Below are 27,481 nucleotides of genomic sequence, written 5' to 3' on the forward strand. Positions count from 1 at the left end.
GTACTACATTTCCAGGGCTTTTTAAAATGCTATAATGAAATCAACTCATGATATCATGTAAAGAATGGCCTGTGATAAATCAATACAGAAAAACAGCCTGTCTGGTTTTTGGGAGCTCTGCACATTTTGAAGCATGGCACATCCTCAGAACTGGCTATTTGCCTCGCATGTTGGGGGAGGATCTGTGCTCAGCCTGCTTCATGTCCTCTCTTAGCAGAGGCTTGGCTTTTTCAGCTGGGGGGCCAAAACCTGACCTGCCACACATTGCCAGAGGGCAGCCAGAGAGCACAGCTCCACGGATGTGCTCTGGTGATGCTGCAGATGAGCTGTAGTGAGGAGCTAGCGAGGAGGGGGCGCAGGTACAGGGCTGGGTGCTCCCGTTGCTCCTGCTGGGTCTGTGCTGCAAAGAGGGCTGAGGAAGGCAGCAGGGTGATGAGTGTGGTGAGGCTGAGCAGCCCTGCTCTGCCCTCAGCCACGGTGTCATGTCCGTCCAAACTGTGCTTAGCATCACCTCCAAATGCCAGCATCTGAGACACAACGTACAACTCTGTCCTGAAGCCAGGGCAGCTCTCCCACAGCCCCCCCCCCCCATTTCTCTTTTACCTCCTTAATACACTATGAGAAAGAGTTAACGTTATGAATAAAATGTAAGAGATCCTGAGACTTGGATGCTCTCTTTTTCCTGATATTTAGCTTTCAGTAGTTTAACAAAAACACAGCTGTTACTGTAATGCATTGGTGCCTTGCCGAGGGCTGCAAACACCTCATATAAGGAGCTTTCTAAAAGCTTGCACTTATTTTTCAGAGCTGATAGTTCCTTTCTTGTGAAGATAGCCTCATATATAACTCTTTGCCCTCGTACGTCACCCCTGCCCTCTCAGTTTACAGTACAGCAGGGCAAATAGCAAGTGCTGGGAAGCGGGGTAGAGTGCCTTAAGAGCTGAAAGCAGTCCTTTTGGATTATGACTGGGATTGCAACTTTGCTGTCCACTGCCTCAGATATTTACAATTACTTTTGGCAAGGCTTTAGCAGCTGTTTCACTGATTATCTAGACAATTAATTTACTTCTAAGTCTATACATAGGACAACCTAACAACTGTGAGGAGCTTGGTGTGCGAAGTGACTTCCACCTCCCTGGTCCCCTAGAAAACCAGCACTTTCACAGACACTAAAAAGAGCAGAAATTAAGAGCAAGCTTATTTCAGGTTTGTGGTCGCTAACACAATGCCAGCAGAGGTGTGGTCAAGGTCTCTGGATGTACATGCCAAATTCTCATACAGAAAGCTGCTGTCTCTTGTACCTGCAGGTCTCTACAACCTTCTCCACAAGCTGCACAAGCTTGTATGCAACACAAACAACAGTTGCAACAGTTGTTCCCATCTCTGCACATGCCTTGTGAAGGCAAAAGACCCTGTAAACAGTCTCACCTGCAGTAACAATCACAGGTCTTGCTTCTGCTGTAGGAAAGATGGATTATATTTGACCTGGTCACAATAAAAACGTAGGATAAACTGGGTAAACGCAACCCATAAGATAAGGGAGAGCAGGAAGCAATAAATCTCAGCAGTACTAAACTGATATGTTGCACAACCATTGTGGTATTAATCAGATCGTTTTGCACATATACAATGTGTACAATGCAGCTGAGCTGGTGTCAGTATAAGAAGTTTTATCTTTTTACTCCCATTCCTATGCACTTTTAAATTCATACCAGAGATGATGCATAAATAGAAATTTAATTTTCTTTCCTCTTTCCATTGAAAAGAACCCCTCCCCCAAAAATCTCATCTTCCAGCATTGCTGTCACCTCCCACACATTTCACATATTTTAAAGATTCACTATGAATAAAACCACACACTGACTTTCAAAGTAAGCCAGCTTTTAATTTATCTGGCGGGGGGGGGGGAAATGCTCCTTAATGAGGATAGACTTCTTGATTCGGAGATTGAGAACTTGAAAGCCTTACTAGCGAGGGCTGCAGCTGCGGTACCACAGGCTGCTGCTAGGAGCCTGCTGCATGGAGCGAAGCGTCCCCCCATGCCTCTGCCTGCACGGGGGACCCTGCAGGACGAGGGGGCCTCCAAGGAAAGAAGCTGGTCCTCAGCACGTTCTCTTGTCAAGTGGGTTTGAGTCATGCAGGAGCAGAAGGGACGTGCAGGGCCAGGTGGAGGCTTCCCACCCACGCAGGAGAAGTGGGGTTTTGCAGAGGTGAGGACGAGGCAACAGGCGGTTGTGGGGAGGGGGGCTGTGGCTGGAAGACATGGCGTAGCCATAAAGGGCTCCTTGATGCTGCATTGGCAGGCACCACCCTCACCTCAGCCTTCCCCCTGAGGTGGACCAGCCAGGCTATGCCCAGCTTCTTCCTGGGCACAAGCAGTTGGAGAACTAAGTCAACACAACCTTCAGAGGAGTGTCTGGAATTCCTCTGAGCTGGAGGAGGCTGCAGGCTTTCAGGGCAGAGATTGCCATAGCCAGCCAGCTAAATAAAACATGGTCAGAAGCAGCTACACGGAGAGAATTGCAAGACAGTGATCATCATCAGACATGCTCTTTTATGCCTCCAGAATATACTTATACGGAGAGGCTCATGCAGACTGAACAGGGCTTCAGTAATGAAGCCAAGGGGTAGGAAATGGTCTTGGCATTGCTAGAGAGCGTGGGGGAAAGTCCTGCCAGTCCTGCACCACCATCCCTGGTGCCGAAGCAATGGGTGGGGTGATGAGCTGAGCCCACCCCGCAGCTGAAGTGCAGCACGCACAGCGTTCGCCAGCAAGCTACTGAGACAGGCTGCATGGGTTGTTGGTTGATATGTGAGGGAAATTACAGATGTTTTGATCAGTTAAAACTGCTTTAAAATATATGAGCTACTCATAAAATTTGCAAGTTGAGTCTATGAAAGTCCAGGCTTCTGCTCTAAAAGATACAGGGGACCAGCAGCCGCTTCTGTCCAAATGAGAGGGGTTTCTGCCAGGGCCTTCTCCAGGGCAGCTCCCCAGACCTCCACCCTTCCTCTCAAACCCCAGAAGTGTGTGACAGTCTTGATCTGACAGTGTCCACGGCAAAACACTCGGCCTCGTCTCTGAAACCTTCCTGAGTTTTCTTTCACACCTGAAAGCTGCCAGTTCAGGGTGCTGAATTACAGCAGCCCAGCTCTGCAAGTGAGACTTTGCAGGGACGGAGTGCTTGGAAAAGGACCGAGAAAAGCTGAACCCCAGGTTGGACTAGGTGATCTCCAGCCACCCTCCTCCTCCTGAGCAACATTTTCCTGCAATTCTGTAATTCTCATCACCATCTTACTCTGCTTTCTTTCAACGCCACCTCACTACCAAGAATTGGGGCCAGCACAGTACTTAATTCTGTGTAAGGTATTGTTATTTCCATAATGCCAATATGTCCTCCTGGGATGCTGATTCCAACAGCGTGACGGATCCATCGTCAGAGAAAAAGGAGATTTTATTTGGATTTCAACTTTAAATATTGTAAATTGCAGAACAACTTGTGGCATCAGTTTAACAAAAACGTCATTGCACTGCCAGATTGAGAGAGAGGGCCCCTTTGAAATGACATTTTCAGACACCTTTGTGCTCGCAAAAAAATATTAGGCACCTTGCCAACAAAGTGGCAACTTCTGCAGAACTATAGAATACAAAGTCTAATGGGAAGCTTTTAACTTTGATAGCTTACTCGGAAAGAAATTTTCTATTAAAATTACAACAAACACCTGCAGCCAAGGAGTAAGACAAATGTTTTGTTTCCGTTTATCAGCTACTGGGCTTCTAATGTTTACAATGTGAACTATATTACAAAACTGTTGTACTAGTCATGTTTAGTTCAATTAAACATTTCCCTAAAAATATGTTTTCTATATGATCAATCCGTTAGGGTCTTCTGCTGTGGGGGTTTTTTGGCGGGGGAGGCAGTATTTTTGCAGGCCAGGGAGATATGTGTAGAAAACAACAGTACTGAAAACTGACTGGCTGCACACGGTTGGAGAAAAAATGCTGTATTAAAGCAGCAAGGCTTGTCAGGGAGATGAAAGAGCCCTGGCTTGTGTTCGTATTCAGCCAGTTAGATAGTACAGCAAAAACCTCAAGGCGAAGGGTTTCATTAAACATTCATTTGTGAAGTGCTTCAAAGTTAAGGTTGAGGCATGCTTCTGTATAATACATAATATTATTCATCATCTAAAAAAGTTGCTTTGGATGCAATTAAGGAATAATCCTATGGCTCTCAGCAGTGATTCAACAGAATTCAGGAGGTCTTGCATCATTTAACACAGACAAACATACAGCAGAGGAAGGGCTTGCAAGTCTCTCCCTTTTAATTTGGCAGATCTGAGGAAGAGAAGTTGCGTAGGGGTTTAAAGCATGGCCTTTGATTCATTTGCTTTAGCATTTCAAGCTTATCAAAGTAGCTTAGCTCCTAGAAGACAGCCAGAAGTTGTTTACAGTCATTCATGGTGTGGTGAAAATTGGACAAATGGTAACCTTCACAGCAAGACTAGTTGGAAAGTTTCGCATAGGATGGGCTGCAATTCATCCTTATTCTCCAGTTCCTTCCTCGCTCCTGAGCCGAAGCTGCTGCTGTTGCATTAAGTGCTCGGGAGCAGCAACGAGAACCTCTTTCCAAGAAAGTGCCCAGTGAGCAGAGCACGGCGGAGGGCTGCGAACCCGGAGAGGACAGCAGCGTGGAAGCCAGCACGCCGAAGCAGAGCGCCTGTCCCCGTGTCCCCAGCGCTCCTCCTGCCAAAGGTGCTGGCTGGGCGGCACAGTCCCGGCTGGCAACGCGGGGCAAAGCTTACCTGCAAGGCAGCTGGTACATCGGGATCAGCAGACGGGGGCTAAAACTACCTGCACATACCCTTTGGTTTTTACAGGTATACCTACCTTTCAGTGCCAATGAATAAACACGGTTAATAGTGCAACATTAATTCAACTGTAAAAAACTGTAAAAAAATGTTTAATCTATGCTTAAAAACATCTTCATTTTTTTTAAACACTTGGGACTATTCAGGGCAGTTATGTTTTCACACACAAGCTGAATTCATGAAATACACAGGAAATCCAACCAGCAGGTTATTTTTTCTTGTCATTTTTGTGAAGTGCTTTAGAAAGCACTTACATATATAAGTGTGTAAGAATATACTTTCTTCTAAAAAGAATGACCTTTACTTTACATTCTGCTTACTTACCAGTCTTCACTCAATGCAGCATGCTATGCTGTACAGTTGCTCAATACATGTTCATAAGAAGTCCTAAAATCACTATAATTTCAAGAACTGCTTTGTAGGCTTATTTCCTGTAACAGCTGTATTATTGACCATGTCCCCAAATTCCCTGCTGCAAAGCAACTATTTCAGAATCTCATCTAGTTCCTCTACTAGACATCAACTACTGTGCACCACTGGAAGGGAAAAAAGCAGAGGAAAGATATAGAAACTTGAATCATTTGTTGAGAGTAGTAGCTACCGTGAATGGGGGCTCTCATGCTGGGGTAAGTGAAGATGAATTTTCCACCATACAGACAGCTCTAATATTCTTTGGTATTGAAATTATAAATTAACTGCAGCGAGCCACCATCACTAACTCTATTAAAAACCAGCTGAGGTAGGAGAGCCCAGCAGCACCATACCTAACACTGCTCCAGAGCCAGCTCCGGTTTGGAAACTACTATTAACCTTTACAGGCAGGTTGTATCTGCGCAAGTAATAACTCAAAATGCACCAGAGGCACCCAAACAGCTTTTCAAGAGCCAGCTTAATGCTGGCAAGCGTGAAGCTAGGTGTAAGCCGATTTGGTGAAAAGCCATACAAGTTCCTCTGCATTCACTGTCCACTGAGTTGCATGGTAACAAATTTTTGGTATCATCTAGGGTATACCAGAGAGTTACCTTCAATAACATGGCAGTTTTCTTACCAGGAGCTTGCATATCTAAGGAAAGAGTGCCAGCAGCACTGGGTAAGGAAAGAAGGAAGGAAGGAAAACCTGAAGGATGTGATAACAGACAACACAGAAGAATCTCTATCACAAAATAACTGAGCAAAGAATAGTTTTTCTGTCAACAGTTGGGATTTTGAGACCCAAGTGTTAATTTGCAAGCTTACTGAAAACTCGCCACTGTCTGTGCCCAGCACGCTCTTTCACTGTTGCGAGTGGAGTGCCAACCGGTCGCAATAGCGCTCCACCACCTATCGCTTTCCTCTAGATTAAAGCGTATGCAGTTAAAGTGAGCATGGAAGTGCCATACGCTGAACTCTAGCCACAGCAGACTGTTCGCCATAAACCCCCTTCTCTGTAAAATAACTTGTCTGCCCCTTGAGTTTTCCATTTCACAGCGCAGCTGAGGTTGGAAGGCACCTTTGGAGATGATCTAGTCCAACACCCATCCCACCCACCCCCGTGCATCCAGTCAGGTTTTGAAGGAGGCTTCACAACCTCTCTGGGCAACCTGCTCCACTGTCTGACCACCCTCACAGGAAAAGGTTTTTCTGATGTTTAAATGGATTCTCCTGTGTTTCAGTTTGTGCTCATTGCCTCTCAGCCTGCCACTAAGCACCACCAAGAGGAGTCTGGCTGGTTTTACTCCCCCTCCATCATATATTTATAAACATTGGTAAGATCCCTCCTGACCCTTCTCCAGGCTGAGCAGTCCTGGCTCTCGCAGCCTCTCCTTGTACAACAGATGCTCCGCTCCTTAATCATCATGGCCTTTTGCTGGACTAGCTCCAGTAAGTTCATGTCTCTCTTGTACCAAGGAAGTCCAGAACTGGACCCAGCACTCCAGATGTCTCACCAGATCCGAGCAGAAAGGATCATCTCCCTTGACCTCCTAGCAACACTCTTCCTAACACAACCTGGGAGACTGCTGGCCTTCATTGTAGGCTGGCTCATGGTCAGCTTCTTACCCACCACGTCCCCCAATGCTTTTTCAAAACTTGCCTGAACACTAGCTCCCTCTCTCAAAAGAGGTCATGCTCAGCACCCAGGCATCACTCAGATGATCACATCATCTCCAAACAAGAGAGCTGGCAGGAGGCCCAGCCCAGCTCATGGTTCAGGACTGACTCAGCAGCAGGGAGAGTAAGCAAGCTTTTCAGTGGCCAGGAACAAGTTTAGCAAGTTCCCAGGACTATCAAAGAGGTATTTTTACGGTAAATACTTTACTATAAAAGCTTTCGTTAAGAGCTTCTAAGAAGTTGGAAGTGGGAGATAAAAAAACTTGTCCAGTTCTTACAGTACAGAAAGCAATTGAAGAAGAGCGCAAAAGAGCATGCCATTTGAAGTTCTCTACTTTCCCAGAGCGATGCAGCAATATGAGTAAGGCTACATCTCCCCAGTCAAACCTGCAAAAGTATTCATGTATCACCATAGCCTGTAGAAAGATTATAGTCTTTTATTGATTTCTTGTTTTACAGATTCAGATTTAACTTTCAATAATAAAGTTCAATAAATTGATTCCCTAATCATAAAAACTTGTTTTACACATTATGTACAGGTACCCAGAGACTACAGCCATACAGCATGTCACAGCTATACCACAGACCTTCACACAGAACAAGCCAGGGAAAGGCGCTAACTGCAATGACATACATTCAGAGATCAAGTTGTGGATATGCACAGTGCATTTGGCACAGCTCACTGAAGATTGCCCACACAGGGACAGTAAAATAATCCCAACTAAGTGATAACGTGGATTAGTTCAACTACATTAATTCCAGGAGGAACACTTAATTCACAATTAAACTAGCCATCAGAAGAGATTTGATTAAGTCGACCCAAATACAGCTGAACTAATCATTTTAGTTTCATTAAGCATCCCTCTATAGACAAATCCTAGACCTTGAGATCTGTCTCCAATATAAAACAAGTCTTTTTAGTTGAGATATGCAGAAGTTTGAGGACTGAGGGGAGCTCAGGTATTAGAAGTATTCTTTGGCAGTTTGATACAAATATAAAAAATAGATTACTTTTGAGGACTAAACTAAGCTTTTCCCATTTTGTATCTTTACTGCCAGCACCAGAACTGCTTCAGTGACACAATAACGCTTACATATGGTAACTTAAACACAACCCCACATTTTAAGGAAACAAAATCCTTATTACAGCTAAACTTCAATACTCAAGATACCCTCCCAACAGGCTACCTGCTCCCCACATAGAATTTAAACGTAACATTCAGTGAGAAAACTTTCCTATGGCAAAGACAGAACCTAGGAAACATTGCACAACTGTTCATCTTCTCTGCAATACAGTAACTGGCAAACATCAGAGACCAGTCTGCAAAAGGCAGCCAACTGTACTCTGACCATTCCAGCTCATATGGAATGTTATTTGATGTCAAAACCATTAGTTAATTGATTAAACATCCCTTTCTCTTTTATGAGATAAAGTAGACCACAGCTCTCTCCTGTAACTGCAGTCTGATCTTAGTATGGCAAAAACCTGCAGCTAAGAGTTTATGCAATCTGCTTTGTAACATTACATCAAGCTACAACAGTTAAAATACAGTTTCACAAAGCAGCAGACATTCATTTAAAATCTGGCAATTCCCTTTTAAAAGCAGTTGCTTTCCCTTCTAGTGACATGCCTTTCCTGAAGCAGATACAGCCAGACTCATTTTGAAGAGGGGCTAAAAAAAAAAAAAAGACACACTTCCAGAATGAAGTGTCCAACAGTTCCACAGCCTGCAGGGCACAAGGCTGCAATATTAATGTTTGTCTCCAGTAATACAGCTCTAAAGATATTGCTTTGTCCAAATGCTGCTATAAAGACTTTCAATTTCAAATTACTTCCAAAAATAGGAATGTAACTTGAATAGGGCATTCCACAATGAAGACCATTTAGCTAACATATCCATTTAGTTATCTCAGTTTTGAGATACTGTAGTGCAGCTTCACTTCATCTTCTTTCTGGTCAGCTGCAGACTCCCATTCAAACTTCTCATGCGCAGTTCAGAACAAACCTAACAAAAGGCTTACGCAGACTCCCCTGCTGGGTAGGCGAGCACAAGCAGCAAGCCACATTAGCCATGGAAGCGGACCTAGTCCATTTTCAGATTTTTCAGCAAGTGATGCCAGAGCCTTAGCCAGCTTGTCACCTTAAGTGAGAATTTTATGGGGAAAATAGGTATACAAACAATACATAGTACTGTTTATGCTTATTCCCTATGGAAAACTGACCTGACGCTAAGAGAAGTTTCACTCAGAGCTGTAGGAATACTTTGATTTTACCTCTTTTAAAAAAAAAAAAAAAAGAGAGGATGGATAGTGCTGTACAGACTGCCTAACCCACTTACCATAGAAGCTTCCATTCCTTGTTACGGAATCTTCTCAGTATTTCTAGAACTTGAAACCTACTGCTGGCTTAGTTGTCACAGCCAAGTAGCAGCCTCTATTCTCAGTTAACAGAACTGACCCCTCTGGAATTCACATATTATATAGTAAATATATCTGAAGATAAACCAGGTGATTAGCTCTGAAATGCCTGACCATGAAGAATTAAAATGAAACAAGCTCACATGAGAGTTCTTCTTTGGATGTAAGGACTTTCAGGGCATGGAACTCCTATTTGTGTTGTCCTGTAGATTTCATAAGACTTAATTCTTGCATGTTCTTTTGGTCACTTGGACATGAAAGTGAGGGTAAGTCAGCTTTGAACAGCTTTGCTTGCAATAACTGTCTTTTTCATAAAGGAAATCTGTGAATTTCCCCCTCCCCATAGATTCTCACGCATTCACACAGACTCTCTAGAAAGGTAAGACACTTTATTGAATTTGTTGATAAATTAAGAAAGGACTATGAACCAGACTTATGGGTCACAGGTGCTTGTAAACAGACATCAATTCCTTCCCACAGAAAGCCTGACTCCATGTGCTCAGCCAGAAGTCACTTTCCCCAGCGCTGCTCACAGGCTGCATAGTGATGGAGGGCAGAGAAAAATTCTTCATAGCTGATGTTCAGGTGGGAAGGCAAAGAACTGAGAAAGCAAGATAGAAAAGTTAAAATAAGTTTTTCTAAACACCGCACAATTCATATGGCCAGTCAGGAATATCACTACTTAAAGCAAGCTATTGTTGTGAAGTTGTTCTCAACAGTGTTATTGTCACTCAACTCTAATAACTGAACTAGCTGTTAATATCTCATCACCCTCTAAATGAAAGCCCACCCATTAGAGCACATAGGGCACTTCAAATTAGTGAGAAACTTGGAGAAGCACAGGTCTGCCCAGACATTTAAGTACCCTATAAATGCTCTCAGATTTAAGAAATACAGCAACTCTAGTCAGTTCACTTATTGCCAAAATTGGAAAGTAATCCAGAGGCATGATCATCTTACATTATCCTATTTCCCTTATATCCTTAGTTTCCCTGTTAGAAACCTGTAAGCCACTCAAAATCCACATAAGGATCACCAACGGAACTGGGATTGGACCACTGAGACTAGATGGTGACAGAAGTTGTTCCTTAAACCTGAAGAGTAAAGCCTGCTGTTGCCTAATTGTGGCTGAAGGAGCAACAATAAATGTTTGACAGGTTTCATTTAACAGTTTAAATACCCTCAAATCAATCTCCAGACACCTTTGTTCAGACAGATCTCCTCTTACGGCTATTTCCATAAGGTAAGTCACATAAAGACTTGTTTAGTTAGATACTATTCCAACCTGTTTCATGGTATTTATAGGCAACTCACATGATTTCTGTCAGTCTGATGTGCCACGGAAGGAATCCTAGTGTGCTGTCCACAGGACCAAACTTCAAGACTAAATCAGGATCAGGAAATCCATTTGTACCTATAAGAACAAGTTAAATTAGCTTCCATTAAATTCACCAGAAGATTTGTTTTAATTCTAAACCCTAAGGCATCTGCTTTTTCATTAAATGCATTTTTTCTAATGAAGTGAAGCTCCTGAGGACAAGTTAACAATTAAAAGCCCAAGAAGACAGACTGGTCTTGCATCGCCTGAGCAAAAGCTTAAGCAGCCACTGCAGGCCCAACTGGACTGTTATTTTTATGTCAGGTAGTTTTCAAAGACTTGGTAAGGAAGTGATAGGAACAGTTACATTGTTTTGAGTAACAGCAAACCTTAACACTGCTGTTTCATCTTGCTTGTTCTAGTTTTGTCTTGGCAAACTTGATTTTAGTAGTGTAGAACATGCTGTACCCTGATCCATACCTACTACAGTCTTAACTCAACTATGTGGAGTTGCGGTCAAGTAGAGTAAGAGGACTACTAACACAAAAAAATTAAGGAGGTTCCACTGAAGAAGAACAACTTGATATCACAGACCATCAAGAAAACAAGTTGTAAAAAAATACCTTGTCAGATGAATTGTCTCTCTCAGCATGGAGCTAGACAGACAATTTTTAAAACAACTTTTACTATGAAATTTCAGACAAACTGGTGCAGGTGACATCTTTCTGATTAGAGGAGTAAGAACAGGGCAATATTTTTTTTTTTCCTGTTACTATGTGGACAGCATGACCCATCCCAGGGCAGGGCTAGATAACACTGAAGGACTTCACTAGGTGCCCACACTTTTACTACCCATACCTTAAAACCCCAGCCACTGTCATTCCACTAGTGAGAGCATCCTACTGGTCTTCCAGGGTTGAAGACAATCAGTGGCCAAACGACACTGTCTCCCTTCCATACACTTCTGTCATGCCTCAGCTACTCCAGGCTAAAATTGACAGATAGGCAATAAGCTTAGAATGAACAGTCTTAGTCCAGCTTTCCCTGCTAATTCTAGGAAGCTGATGAGGGCAACATGTGAAAACAAGTATAGTACCCCAAGGGGACCCAAGAAAGTAAGCTGTTCTTTATGCACCTACCTAGCTCATCTGAAAAGCCTTCCAGCAGTCATAACCCTACTTTGCTATAATGCTGCAATTAGTCATGATTATTGCGTGCTACTTCTTCTTACCCCTTCCATTATCCACTAATTCTACAAGTTAACTGCAAGAGTGCTTACATTGAATAATGCCTGCCTTTAGCAGATGAAGTTTAATACTGCCTATTTGCTCTGAACTTCAGATGTTATTTCTCAATTCTTTTCTCACTTGTTTAAAAAAAAAAAACAAAAAACAACACCCAAACCGCTCAAGAGCCTTTTACAAGTCTAAGTTTAGTTGTGGAGGAACTTAACTTTGGGAATAAAAGAACAGGAAACTAAGGTCCTATCAGATTTTGCTCCGCCCAGGTTTTGAAACCGAAGCTGGAGATTTCAAAAATTTCACATCCTCCCTCTCCCCTGATTCATCACAATAGTAATCCTTTTACCAGAGGTAAAGAAGCTATTTTCCCAAGCATGTGCATTTCTTAGGAAGGATGAAGTATTCAGATATGAGTGCCTTGTGCCACAGTCCAAACCTTATCTCAAAGTTAAGAAAAAAATATAAAGCAAAAGCCACTTATGTGTTCAGAAGCTGGCATGTTAGTATGAAAGAGCTTTGCAGGGAAGCAGCGAATACTTAGAAGTGGGGACTCTGGAGGAAGTGGACAGCTTTACTCATCAGCTGATTCAGTAGCTGAGTACTCCTCAGCTGGCCAGTTCAGCGGCAGGATCTTCAACACTGCAATGGCTTTTCAAACAGGAAAAGACCTTCAGAGAGCCCAGTTAATGCTAATATTTCCTTCTGGTTCCTATCTGAAGGAAAATGAAAATGTACACTGTAGTATTACTGTCAGAACAGCCTATTCAAAACAGTACTGTGCTTTCCACTCTGCATCCATTTCTCTACCTAAATGTATCAACACCACAGATACTTTACATGTGGAAGCTCCCTCGGAGCTACTAGAATTACAGCACTCTTCAAGTTTAGCACACACAAGACAGAAGGATTTGGGAGCAGACTGAAAAAAAAAAAAGAGGCCAAAAGACTTGGACGCTCAAGGGACAGGAATCTGGCAACATCCCTTCTAGGTCAGGAGTTCTGTCAGGGGAACATGAAGGAATTTGTAGAGCTGACAGCACTACCCTTCTCTTCTCCATGTGGATTTTATAGGGCAACTTGAACAGCCTTAATTGATAGTCATGTTCTTTACTGGGAAGGCAGACAGCAAGTAGAGACAATATTATAATGCAGCTGGCACCTACTTTTCTGAAAACAAGCTGGTTAGCTGAGGCATTGCTCAGAAGAAAGTACTCTCACAGTGAAGAAAACTCAAGCTGTAAGAATTAGAGCATGACTGGATTAAGAACCAGAAAAGCCATATGACAAGCTAGAACCATACCATTTTAGGACTAGACTTCAATAACTGCATCCTAAATATGAACAGAAAGTTAAAAGACTACATTATCAGGTATTTAAATCAAAATCTGAAAAACCAGAAACTTAGAAGTCACCATGAACACAAACCCTAAAAATATAGCTACTCAAGTATTGCTTTTCAGAACTCACTCTCAACTTAGATCAGTAACTCACAGATGTTTACATTCAATACCTTTCCATTAAGGATGCACAGAAACTAAATTTGCCTACAACTAAAATGAGTGGTTTCATAAGCTGCTGCTAAATAAGTCATGAAAGAATAGTTCTTCACCTCCAACTGTCCTAAATATTAAAACCAAGCAAATTAATAAGCAGGACTAGTTATAGATACTATCCTTAGTCATTAGCCACCTAGATTAAGCAGCCTGTTTTCAAAGCTTACGGTTTTGACAGATTAAAAGTCTAGGAGACTTCTCTTTCTGTGCTCAGCCAGCATGCATTACTTGAACAATAAATCTGCTCAAATAAGACTGGACTTAATACTTTTAACATATCCAGACACTTAAATGCATGGACAGAAGATCACAAACAAGTGTTTGAGAAGCTCCGGTTAAACATCACTGGCCAAAATACATACATGGGTATCAATTGTCACCAGTTCTTCATGAAATGAGTGACTGTTTTAAAGAAGCAATTATTCATTTCCTTAAATTGCCTTTGGGGTATAACAGGACAGATGTCTAAGTTACTTCTTCAGGTGCCTTATTTAATACATTTAATAAGTCCATTACAGTGAGAAGCCATCATGCAGCATGCTGACAACAGGGACAGAATTCAGTTTGAAATTAAGATTAAAGTGCCCACACTGCCACGGCAGTCAGTCTGCAGAGCAATTCAGCTGACCACCCATTTGAAAAAAATCACTCTCTAAAGTCCAGTTAATGGAAGTCACAATAATGTGCCTGCAGACATCAAAGTTGAAGTGTGCAATCTGAAACCTTAACCCTGCCAAGCTAATTACAGCTGCAATTAACATGCATGGATCACCTAGGAAAGCTGAGCAACTATTACAGCTCCATAGCATCACTGGGGAAGTGGAGGCTTGTTCTAAACTACTTCTCCCAGATGTGAGATTAGGGCAGCCCTGCCCTTTTCATAGCTATTGCATGTAGTCATGCACCTCAGTGCAGAGTCAGTAATCTGCATGAACTAGTAATGAAGGTAACTAGTGTGGGTTATACAGCAGCAAAAGATCAGCAAGTGCTCTATCATTTGCACTCAGGGTGGTAGTTAGGCAGCAGTAACAGCTTTAATTGCTGTAACTAGATCTGGAAAAGACTGTGCCCACACCCAGGTTTGCAGCATGCTAATTTGCAAGAAGTTAACCTAAGTTATAATAGTCTAGTTTCAGGTGATCCCAGCAGTACTTTTTTCACAAAGCTCATTGCAGAACATCCCACAGATGTTGTAAACTCTGTAAAGCTGAGACTCTCCAATTAGACCCAAAGCTCAAGGTTTCCTTTTTTAAAGAAAAAGCTCAAAGGAAGTAAACCAGTAAGAAATTTTTAGCAGAAGCTTGAAAGCAATCGACATAACTTACCCTAAGCATCAAGATGCATACATTCTAAGCAATAAATATACTAGAAACCAAATCAGCTATGAATCAAGTACCCTTTCCCCTCCTCCCCACAGATCATGTCATACTTACTACTTAATAAGTTGTCTAACACATTCACATCCAGGTCTGTGTGTGTTCTTTGCTGCTGTGCTACCAACTGACAAAAGTTCCGAGCAGCTTTTATTATGTCTGCTTTTCCATCTTCCGGAGACAGCACCTTCAATGTAGATTGGCAATTTAAAACTGCAAGTACAAAACACAGTTTAAAAGCAACAGAAATATAGTTGTTTTGAATGCGCTTTAGATATTCACAGGATATGACTGAAAGTAACTTGTAGTTTACTTCATACATTATACAACTAGTAATAGCTATACCTCATCCATCTCTTACAGAAGCGGGTAAGAGTTTTCTGGATTTGCTGTATTATTAAAACGCAAGTTTAAGGCAACTATTTTGAAGAGTCTTGTGAAAAGTGGTTTAATTAACATCAGTCTTGAAATGTAGAGTCTTCCAGGGAATTTGCATTGGTTGTTACACTGTCAGGCAAAGCAGTGAGAGGAAGGTGCCTAGATAGTAACTTGGGGGGTGGTAAGCAATGCAGAAAGACTTGCAGCTCAGGGAAAAGAAAAAAGATCTAATTCCTACCCTGAAAGACGAAGGTGTTTTAACAACTACTGTGGACATTCATGTGACACAATGATTAAGCTGGGGCCTCCCTGAATATGATCACAGAATCTTTCAGCAGCACTTCAAAACTGATGCAAGAGTTACCATATTGATCTGAGACTGCTACAGAGAAGTTAGGAACCAGATAATAGTACCAGTGTTCACCCATTGATCTGTAATTATGCCTGTGACTTAAGAGGACATATCACAACAATCCTATTGTCTACACTGTTGTGAGGTAACAGTCTTCCCACACTACATGACTTGCATCATTGTCAGTTCTGATAAGGTACTTAAGAGGTAAACTTACTAAGGAAGCCAAAGGCTACAGAGAGTGTACTAAATCCAGCTTGAAGTAACTGGGTTAAATACTAGTGTGTGGACACATTAGACTTATACAGAACTTATGACAGTTATAACCAGATACTTAAAAATAGCATTTCTTAAAACTGCAGAACGTGACTGCAAAGGGCCACAGAATAGTCAGAAGACTCATAAGAACACCTACAAAACCTTAGTCTATCCAAAGCCACCACAAGAAAAATAATTGTTCCTTGATATTGTTTGATTTGTCATATGTCCTATGTGAAAGAATATTTCTCTAACAGTATTCATAAGTGTAAGACGTCATTTTGCTTCTCAGTAGTAGTGAAAAATTGCAGTTTAATATTATAAACTGGATAGATGTCAGCTTGTTCAGTTCAAAGTATGAAGTGTCTGATCTGGCTGTGGAGCCTTCTAAGTAAGAATGAAAAATTCTAAAGAGAACAGAAAACACCTCTGCTTTTCATAGTCTCCAGCACAAAAGGTTCCTGAGACTTAAATGTACCCTTTCAGTCAGCAAGTCTAAGCAGTCTTTCAGTAGTTCATTTGGTCTGGATGTAAATATCCCAATTTAGGTAAGTGCAGCTAAGTATGCTAGAATTTAAGACATTAACAGCCTGTCTACCCCGTTTTCTGCTGGTTATTTCAACCTTCACAGGAATAAAGAGAAACAATATGAAACTTGGGTGTTTCCATGTAAATGCTAGCACCTTAGCTTAAGTTGCTTATAAGGCAAGTTCACGCTAAAACATTGGACTTTATACTGGAAAACTGGCACAAAGGATCTCGTCATCCTATCAGCTCTTGTAGGGGAAGCAAAACTCAGTCAGCAGCATCTTAAATGCAGCTAAATATACTACAGCTTATGAAGTGTAGTCTTTTCTCAAGTCTTTGAACTATGTAATATGATTGTCTTAAAACATAAGGGTCATTTGGTTTTTTTTATTTTGAGACCTATTTAAATATTATGAGTTGTAGTTAGGAGAGCTGTAAGTATCAGCCTATCCCTCTAAGGCAAAGGTCTGCTTTAGTAAGTACATGCTTGTGATTTACTACATTTTGAACAGACTTCTAGCGTTTGTGTTAGTCAGCATACCTAAATGAATACTTACAGCAGACAGTATTGAATAAGGAACATTAACCTTGAAACAGATTCCTGTTTTCCACTCCTACTACATGCAAAAGCTGCTATCACAGATTTTTAACTTACACCCTTTACCTTCCTGGTGTCATTATACATTGCCGTGACAACCAGCAGTTTTGCTCTTTCCCTTTTTCCTCCCCACTTTGAGGTATAAGCTTGGAAAGATGAAAATGCACGCATTGTTAACTTGTCATCAGATCCCTTACACTTACTCCAGTGCTTTTTTAACTCAGCAAGAGAATTCATCCCACTGAAACAGTGGGGAGTTGAGCTACACTGATGCATTAAAGGGGTCATGGCACAAGTCAGGCTAAAGGGAATATCAGACTATCCAGTAATGATCACTATGGGAAGGAGAGAGCAACACTTCACTATTAGTTAAGAACAAATAAGCACAATGAAAGTTTAATACTAGCCCAGGAAGGTTGCACATGTTTTGATAATCAATGCTTAATGAAGGAAAATGTCACTGTACACAGGAATGTGTTTAAGTAAAAACAGAGTTATGATTTATATACAGCTATTTAGAGTCATACCAATCCCCCCTCGCAATTCATCTTACCTTGATCAGCTTTGTCTTGATTTGCAAATTCCACGGTGTACTTGGAGCAATCTAGTCCTAAGAGTTCTTGCTGCTGTTTTAAAATTTCGTCCATCAATCTTGAATTATTCCTCTTGAAAATACCTTTAAAAAAGGTTACATATCAGCCAACTCCTATAAAGAGTGCTACAAAATGAATCTGACACTAGGCAGGAAGAAAAGAGAATCAGGTAGTCAGTACTGGTTTCAAACTGGAGTTCACAAGTACGATAAGAATCCAAAGCAAATGCTACTGCACATGACTAATTTCAGTGACCTTGGAAAGACAACTCATGTGCTTTTGTTCCTCTTTCACTCAGCCTGGTTTAAGTACCAAGCTGCAATTGCATAAGGGATAGTTTAAGACTTACTTCATTGTCCTTAGTATGCTAGCAATAGTTTGAGATAGCAATACCTTACCAGCACAGGACCACCAAGTCAGATTAACACCAAGTTTCTTTAATGCCCGTGCTGCTGTAGATTTGCAGCTTAAGTCTGCTACCACTTACTGCCACACCACTAAGGCTGCAGGCTAACAAAGCAAGTCACCACAAAGCAAGAGCCAGAAAACTAAATCAGCGTATCAGGCCACAGTAACTGTCCACTCTTATGCCATGGCCAATGCCATGGATTTCCTAATAACAGGATTTCACAAGCTGTATATTCCAAGGAGTTAATGCAGTCCCCAAGGCCTTTTTGTACTTACTTGTTTATGGTAGACACATTTTGAGTGCAAGAGATTACAAAAACTTGCTTAACCAAACATACTTGTGTTCCTGTTCTAAAAAATTCTAGCTCAAGAGACACAACACAACTATTTCTAATTAAAAGCCACAGTAAAAAGTAAGTATTACAGTTTAAATATTTACAATGCAAAAGTATGGCTAGGCATATTTACTTAGGAACTGATAACGCTTTTATCCCATTGTATTCAGGGGTTGTTCCTAAGAGCCTAAGTTTCATTCAGAAATCTTATGTCAAGCACTTCTGTTGACCAGTCTAAAAATGCCCACACAATAATCTTACAAGAAACACTGAACTTACAAGCCTGATCATAAAATTGTATACGATTCATCACCTCGACCTGATTCTAGGATTAGAAACTGCTACAAACAGCAGTTTCCATATCAGTAGTGATCAAACAGTGTATAAGCATTGGGTTAAGACCATAACACATTAGGAGTTAGTTTGCAACATGAAGTGATACAATGCATTTATTTAATATGCTATCCTTCAGGCCTAGTGAGTTTTTTTTTTATACAGGCTTCATTAGAGATTTTAATAGGTGGTAAAGCATCTGGTTTTCCTCCCATCCTGGATATTTCCTGCAAAAAAATTATTTACTTCTTACACAAGTGTTAGTGATGCTTCTAACTGATTTCACATGTTGACAGACAAGCAAATCTCAGTAAGGCAGCAACCTTGATAGAAGAAAAGTGCTAGAATACTTTCACTAAGTCTAAACTAAAGTTAAATTGTTACACTTTGTGCTCCTGCTTACTAGTGTATATTCATACCTATTAGAAACTGAGAATGCTGCTTTGAATAATACTGTTTGATACAACTCTTGCCTGGATAAGTCTGTTTTGTGCTAGAGTTAGCACTGATTGTCTTCCTTACACTTAAGGTCAGCAGCAGTGCAGCTACTGCAATTGCTAATCCCACACCGTCTTCAAGTAAGATCTGTACAAGGTTGCATGCACCTCCCCTCTAAGAGTCACTTGACTTCCATCCACTTTTCAAGATAACAAAAAACCCCCTATGTTCAATATTCAGAAAAAGAGTTGGCACAATTAGGAAATGCTCCCCATCTGGGAAACAGACAGCTTCTCTCTTCTTCCCCCTCCCCACCCAACACTACTGTTTATCAATTCTTTTCTCATTAAAAAGTTGTTGCCTATTCCTGTCAAAGACTGGAAGAACAGATTTAAGAATCCGCACTCCAGCTCTAAAGTAAATAAAGACATTGAGGATAACAGGCAGGAGAACAGACTAAGGTGCTTACTGCTCAGTAAAAAGGGACATCAGATAAAGGACTTGGTCCAGCTCTGAAGTAAAGGTCCTTAATACACACAGTGGATACTGAAGATATGCTAGATGTGTTCTTGAGATTTATCTGAGTATCACCAGCACTTCCCTTCTGCTCTCCTCATTTATCTCACCCACCTCCTTAGTTGTTCAAACCTGGGTCCTGTGTTGCTCCTGGAATAGCAGTTTAACATAAACTGGAAGCTACTGTAGTTGTCCTGTATAGTTGTAGTATGTCTTTCTCGGAAAGACCTCCACACCTAAATTCCAACTGATCCACCAACCTTGACACACCTGCAGTTTTCCTGCAGAGAAGATCCTGAAGCACATCAGAAGGTAGTAAACATCCAAACTAACTGAAATCTTCGTTTAAAACCATTAGCATTTGGGAACTTTACTCCTTCAGTGTTTTGTCTCTCACTCAGTACGCAAGAGGCTTTTCCTTACAAATGCATATGATGGCAAATACAGTCCTGCCAGAAGCAACGTACATGGGCCAAATTCACATTTGACTTTAAAAATTATTTTACATGGTTACGGCTCAGACATACACTCCCTTCCCTTACAGTATCTCAATAACATATTTGTCTACAAGGTTCATTTTTTAAAACATTCAAAATATATCCAAGTTAGTTCTGGAAGATGCTGTTGCTAATTTATCATGTATAAATATAGTAAACAAGAGTGCATGAGTAGACCAACTCACTAACAGAATTCAAGTGTTCCCAGGTAGCGAGACTTAAGTCTTGATTTAATGCTACCTCACAATTTTGTTCACAGTCTTCCACGTAAGTTGAAGGCAAGTCCATATAATTTTAACATTATAGAAAGTTAATGTTTGACAAGATGTCTAATAAAGTTTAGCAATACAACAGCTGTTTGCTGTTAAGTGGGGAAAATTTCAGCCCTACTACTGTTTCTAATATGGAACACAAACATGAAATTGTCACCATTATTTCTCATTAGAAACAATTTTTGGTTTTGAAAAGCAGAAACAGTTTTGTTCACTCAGAACTCTGGAGTCTTTGCAAGCTGGTGCAAATATGTGTATCCCAGCAAATGAAGTGTTTTAAGAATTATGCATATTTAAGCACCATAATTCCCAAAGCAAGAGAGTATAAAACTTCAGTTTATTTGTTTTTTTTTTAAACTACTGAGAACTTGTGAGCCGTTTCCAGGGATAATTCTTGTTTTTACAACACAAGCTGCAAATCTGCTATTGATCATTAGTTCCCATTAGAGCTGAGGCAAACCAGAAGTGTTTTAGCTTCCTGCAGTAGTCCTCCCATTACACAGGTCTTTTCCAGGACACATGCCTTTTGCTCAGTTTTACAATAGTTACAAGCCATGCCCCTTTGCAGTCAACTGTGGTGTTGCAGCATTTTAGGGTTAGAGACTGACAAATGCAGTTTGTAATTAAGAGGCTGCGAGTTCAGCAGAAGCAAGGCTAAAAAGTGACAGGAATTGCGAACTGGAGAGGAACAACTGGCACAGAGAAACACCAGTGGTGTCAACCATTTGTCCGTCTGGCTAGACTACCACACCCACCACCTGTTAGTGCCTTGGTAGCATCTCAAAGTTCAACATTCTCACCTGCCCTGCTTTTTAACGCAGCAGAATCTGATAAAACACGGAATAAGACTCAGCTCTTCCTTACAAGGGAACTCTTTAACCAAAGTTAAGCCTAGGAAAGAATACACTTCCACAGGATTTCAGTTATTTGCTTTTTCTCAACTCCCTTCCAGAGCCAACAAGGGAAAAGTCATAAGGTAACAAGTCTGTTTAAAGCATCAAAGTATTAACAGTTTGAGAAACATCAAATCATAACCCAATTCAAATAATGTACATGCAAGAAACTTTTAACACATGAACAACTTCTGCCTACATCCTTGTGTGGATCATGCTGGTTGACAATGGAGGAAAGCAGAGTTTGAGTCATTACACTGGACCTCGCAGGATATGGAGAGCTAGAAAAATGTATTAGGCTTGTCTATTCCAACAGCCTAGAAAAAAACCATAATCCAAGTTTGAAAGTGGCTGAAGTCACTTAAGTTTCACCCACATTAAAGCCACTTAAACTAGCACTAACCAAATAAGAAGAATTCAAGTTAGAACTTATAACCTCGTAGGTGACCATTCCTCCCACATTTCTTCTTGGAGGGACATTCTGTACCAGGAGAACAAGAGCTCATCAGCAAGGAGATAAGAGATACTACTTTCATATTACCCATGCCTATAAAGAGATTACCTTCTACAGATTAGCATCAGCCCTTTTAATAAACATGGTCTGAGGACTCCTCCCAACTCAACACCAAAACGCAACTGTTGAACGTGAAGTTTCACATGGGTGAAGACCCACAGCAGATGCCACGCGATACTGGTATCTCACAAAAGTGTTCCGGTGACACAAAACCACAACATATTTATCTCCCCCAGTGAACACATTGAACACCCAGAAAGTTTTATGGATTGATCGGATCAGCTAAACTACCAAGTAATTTGGAAGAGACTAAAAGCCTACATTTGGGGCTAATGAAATAATTTCTTTACTGCAGTACTCTATCCTTTCAAAGAATTTCTAAGAGAAAATTGGTGAGAAGCAAAGCAGTTGACTGGAAAGCTAAACCCAGGATGAAGAAACCCAAGTTCTCAATACAGTCATACTATGGGCTTTAAGAAATCTTCAACCTGAAGCATCTATTCAGGAGCCCAAAGTACTGAAATGCCAAGATTCAGCAAGCTCCCAAAAAGCACTCTAGACTTGTCCCAAACTATTTCAGGAAAGCTTCACTGATGGACAGAAGTAACACTCAAGCAAGTTCTCTTGAGTGGCAAAGTAACTTTAAGAGAAGAAAGTTAAAGTATATAACACTGGTCAAAGGCTTCTGCTCCCCAGAAGATATTTTAACTGCTACTATATAATTGCATAATCACTGCCTTGTGACTGTGAGAAGGCTGCATTATTTCCTCAGAGATGAGGTGTCGACCAGCATGGCTGGATTTCTACCAAGAAATAGGATTGGCAATACAGAAGTCAGAAATAAATCCTTGATCAAAACCCTAAAATTTTAGTCAATCTGGATTTAATAACCAAGGTGCACACAGTTGCATTAAGTTTATTATGGCTTTGTTCTGCTGCATATCAATGATAATTAGGAGAATGAAAAGGGCCCCTAAACACAAGAGGCAGTAAAAGCATGCCATCTTAGGCCTCCAAGCCTGTGGGGGCAGAGAGGGAAATCTCAGCTTTGAGCACTGCAACCCATAGCACCATATATTTATTACAGTACAAGACAGTTACTTACATTATGGTCCTTTTGCATTCTGCAAAGACCTTTTTACCCCAGTCTTCTGGCATACTGATCTTCATGGATTCAGAGAAGACAGCCAAGTACCTGATCACATTCCGTATTATCCAATACATTTGTAACATACTAGGTTCTGTAATTGCCCATGAGAATCAGCACAACTCCAGCCAAGTTGCCCTTACAGTTACTGGTGCGGCTGCTGTAACACACTAGTGTCAACTGGGATGCAGCTACTTATTTTGACAGCAAAGAATACAAAAACCACCTTCTATTTAGTCATTTTGTTAAAAATACAGAAATTCACTACTATAAATAAACAAACAGCTTATCTGGCACTTCTTTAAAGAACTTCATGCTTCCCTCTCTTCCTATAGAAGGGGCAATTAAGGACACATTTTTAATTTAAGCCTTCTACAGAAAACTGACACAGTATTTCTTCCAGAAAACACAACCATGGAACACCACTCTTGTCATCAAAGTTTCCTGTTGCAATGAGAAGAATCTCAGTACTACAAATATGCAATGACAGAAAAGGAAACAAATTAAAGTATACCTCACCACATCTAACAGATTCAGAGCACTTGTCATTGTGTTTCCTTCTTCACCACAGCCAGCATCAGTGGAGACAACATATCTTTGATAAGTCAATAGTTGGCACAATTGTATGAGCACAGAACCTTACTGAAAGAGCTCAGCAGACCAAAAGTAAGTCTCACCACCTGAGAAGATGAAACAAGTGCACAGCATAATTAAGGCTCACCCTCTGCTACTGATAAGAGCAAGATGTATGTGACTTTAGTCACCTTCACTATACTCTATACTAGTGTTACTGCTGAGGGTTCCAGACATCACCACTATTCAGAACAGGACTTAGCAATAACTGCAAAACTGCAACATCCTACTTAACGACAAGTCTATCTGGAAATGCTGTATGCTCAATCCAGACACCATAAGGAGCTTAGCACCAAACGAAAGGCAACATATCTGTTGTTACCAGAAGTAAGCATATACTCAAGCCATATGAATGACTACTCGCTTTCTGAAACCAGTTTAAAAGGCTCAGCTGACAAGATGCTGTGCAAAAAGCAGTTGTGGCTGCTATCCCAGAAAACCCATTGAACACCCATGAAGAACATGCATGTGTAATGGCAGGCTATTGTCATCAACTCTGAAAGTTTGGCAAAAGCCATCAATTTAAAACATTTCAGTTGCTCTGCATTGTCTTGCCTTCTTCAATCATGTTTCAACAAACTGGAATTCAAGCTGGCAATTAAACCAGCATATTCTGGTATCAAAGGACTAACAGAAGAATGAACTACTAAAAAGCATTATGTCTTGATACTAAAGTCATGAGATCATATCTGTATTTTCAGAGGTATTAACAAAACCTCTTAACATGCAACTTTAGCATGAATGTAACAATACATGGAAACAGCAGCAAATAATCTCCAAGATACCTTTTTTTCTGAACTGCTAACAAAGACAATTGTTCTGCAAGGTTATTTCAGCTACACTGCTCTTCAGAGGACATAACCTTGTCATTTCTGGTCGTCACATTTACAGTCTTGTAATAGTCAGTCTTAGATCTGACTGGATCTTAACACGTGTGCTGGAGAAGCAGAAGTAGCTTCTCCACAATGAAGGTGTCAGACACTACAACAGCGCTGGCTCCTCCCTGTCAGACAGGATCTCAGCGACAGTGGCTACCTAAGCGTTGGCCGGTGCCTTCTCCCTCCTCAGTGTTGAATGGTTGCACAGTGAGCACGCTGAAAACCAAGACCACCAAGAAACATGACTCTCAGCTGGATCTGTTCCTCAATTCAGTTCTCATACATATAACTTGTGCAGCACAATGCAGGGATCTAAAAAGGAATTATGCATACATACATAACACATTAGGCAATACCACAGACAGCTTATTTGAGGCTTGACAGAAATTAGAGATCCTGTACAATAAAATGTCTCTCTTCAGGCTATGAGGGAAACTCTCACTCTTATTTGGTACTAATGTTTGCTCTGCAGCATTTAACCTGCTTGAATGCTTTCCAAGTTGAGAGCAAAAAATATCAACACATAAATGGCTTTTCAGAAGGTGCTGACTGTTTTCTGTGTCCTTGAGATGTTATGCAAATATTTTATACCATTCCTTGACTTTCAAATGAGGAAGTATTCTCCCACTTAAACACAACATAACCAAGTTCCACAACAGCCCTGAACAGATGGCCAGTTTAAACTGCTAAGTGACTGGTATTAAGCCGTTTCTTAAAGGAATCTCAGAGAATTTAGTGAAAGTCAAGCCATTTGAGTCTTGTATCACATATGAAGGACCAAACATGAAACAGAAGTATTAATGGCAGTGTTTTTTTAAAAAAAAAGAAGTCACAAATGCCTACACTCGGGGAAAGGCCTGCATACCTCTGATGCTTTTACAATTGACAACAATAGATTCTACCTACTTACATGGGATGCACTGTTGAGTTTTTCCTGAAAGAACACTAGAAGACAACTATTACAGACTGTACCTCTAACCTGGCATAAATCTACAAAGTTAATCTAATTTGCATGACATCTCTAGACAGCCATCAGAAGTGGCTTGAAACAACAGCTAAATACTGGTCTCCTACAGTCTCACCATTGACAGCAAGAGCACAGGGATAGTCAGCATGAAGCTTTCTCCTCTGGAGAGGACAGAAACAGGACATAGTCCATCTCGTGTATTATTAAGCCTTCTGAGTTGACAGCTTGTCTAGTCTCAGAGATCATCTCTCAACAGCTAGGTAGAAAGCTTCACCTAAGAATATCTTTAACATGGCTGGTTTCATCTCCTCAGTAGGAAAGGACAGATATGAGGAAAACAGATTTGTTCCATGATTATTCCACAGAATGTTAAATCCAAACTCTGAGCTTATCTTTAAGATACTCAGTGATGTGGAATCAATGTATCTGCAAGAGCAAGAGTTCAACAGTATTACATCTGAGACCCAGTAATGAATAAAATCACATAGGAGATATGAAAGAACACCAAAGTTTTCACAAGCACTGCCTCAGAGTTAACTCAGACGTCAAGTAGCACCAGTCCTTATACCAAACGCAGACCATGTAATTTAATTTTACAATACAGACAGCACACAGTACACACGTTTGTGTTTAACTAGCCTTCCACTCTGTCTCTTCACATTTATGAAAATAAATGGCTACTCTCATTCATCCACTTCTGGAAGTTCAGACACAGTTCATAAACAGAGCTCGTAAGAGCAGGTAGCCTAAAGCTCTTCTCTGCTAACAGCCCGTACCCTACACGGTCATGGCTCCCAGCTGCCAGCAGCTCCTGTCAGCCCAGGGCTGGGGACAAGGCTCTAGAAAGGCCTCACCACCTGCTCCCCCCAGTGAGCGGGCAGGATCGGGTCACCCCGACACAGGAGCTAGGGCAGGAGGGTTCTCGGGGCACTCCCCAGGCTTACCAGGGCCAGGAGCTCTGCAGAGGCCAAGCAGCGCCAGGGGACGGGAAAGGACAAGCCGACAGCGAGGCCGGCACCCGGCTCGGGAAGACCCCGGGAGAGGGAGGCCCCCTGGCTCCACGCCGGTGGCGCAGCGGGCCCAGGCGGCGCCTGCCTGCCTGCCAGGAGGCGCTCCCCAGGGCGGCCACCGCCCGGGCCGGGACTCGGGGCACCTCGGCGGTACTACCTCCCCCCCGCCCCGCTCACCATTATGGTCGTAGACGCTGACATAGGAGATGCCCACCGCCATGCACCACACCACCAGGCTGGCCATGTCCGCGTAGCTCGGCTCCTCCTCGGTCACCACCAGCCCCATGTGCACCGGCAGCTTCTGCAGGGCCCGCCCGTCCGAGCGCCACCGCTGCCGGCCCTGCGCCGCGCCCCCGGGCCGCCGCCGCGCCACGCCGGCCTTGCGGAAGGCGAAGGCGCCGGCGGCGGGCGCCAGGAGGGCGCAGGAGGCGGCGGCGGAGGCGGCGCGGCGCCAGAGCCAGGCGCGGGGCCCGGCGGCGGCGCGGCCGCGCAGGCAGGCGAGCAGCGCGCGCTGCAGGCAGAGCAGGGCGCGCAGCAGGGCGTGCAGCGCGCGCCACGCCAGCCCGCCCGCCCCGCTCATGGGGGGCGCGCGGCGCGGGGCGGCGGCGGCGCCGCCGACCGACAGGAGCGCGCGGGGCAGCGGCGCGGGACCCGCGGGGGGGAGGGGCAGGGGGTGCCTCAGCCGCAGCGCGCCGCCTGCCTCGCCGCCGCCATCCCCTCACTGAGTCCGCGTCCCCCGCCCGGCAACCGCCGCCAGCGCGGCCATCTTCCTGCCGGCCCGCCTGATCTTTCACCTCTCACCCCGCCACATGCAAGGCGCCCGTTGGCCGCCAGGCAGGCGAACGTCACTTCCGTCCGCCGAGAGCGAATGACGTGGCCCTGAGGGAAGGGACAGGGCGGGGCGAGGAGGGGAGGGGAGGCGAGGCTGGGAACGGCCCGGGGTGGGGCGGGGTGCGGCCCCGCCCCTCGGGAGTGGGCGGGGCCTCGGGGCGGGGCCGCGCCCTCTGACGGCCGTTGCTGGTGGCGACCCGGCCTGTCGCTGGGGGCGGGCGGCGAGGGGTGGCAGCGGGAGG

At 42.7% G+C, this 27,481-nt stretch overlaps 1 protein-coding gene across 1 annotated transcript; it reads right to left on the bottom strand.

The window, feature by feature from the left end:
* Positions 1-9,743: 9,743 nt before the first annotated feature.
* On the bottom strand, positions 9,744-27,117 carry NUS1 (NUS1 dehydrodolichyl diphosphate synthase subunit). Its single transcript, XM_050894961.1, has 5 exons — positions 26,586-27,117; positions 17,528-17,650; positions 14,921-15,073; positions 10,690-10,789; positions 9,744-9,976 (listed from the first exon to the last, which is right to left on the bottom strand). Exons 1-5 carry the CDS (start codon positions 26,986-26,988, stop codon positions 9,886-9,888), a joined length of 870 nt encoding a protein of 289 aa, XP_050750918.1. The 5' UTR covers positions 26,989-27,117; the 3' UTR covers positions 9,744-9,885.
* Positions 27,118-27,481: the final 364 nt, after the last annotated feature.

The sequence above is a fragment of the Gymnogyps californianus genome, chromosome 3 (assembly GCF_018139145.2).
Source record: "Gymnogyps californianus isolate 813 chromosome 3, ASM1813914v2, whole genome shotgun sequence".
NCBI classification, from domain to species: Eukaryota; Metazoa; Chordata; class Aves; order Accipitriformes; family Cathartidae; genus Gymnogyps; species Gymnogyps californianus.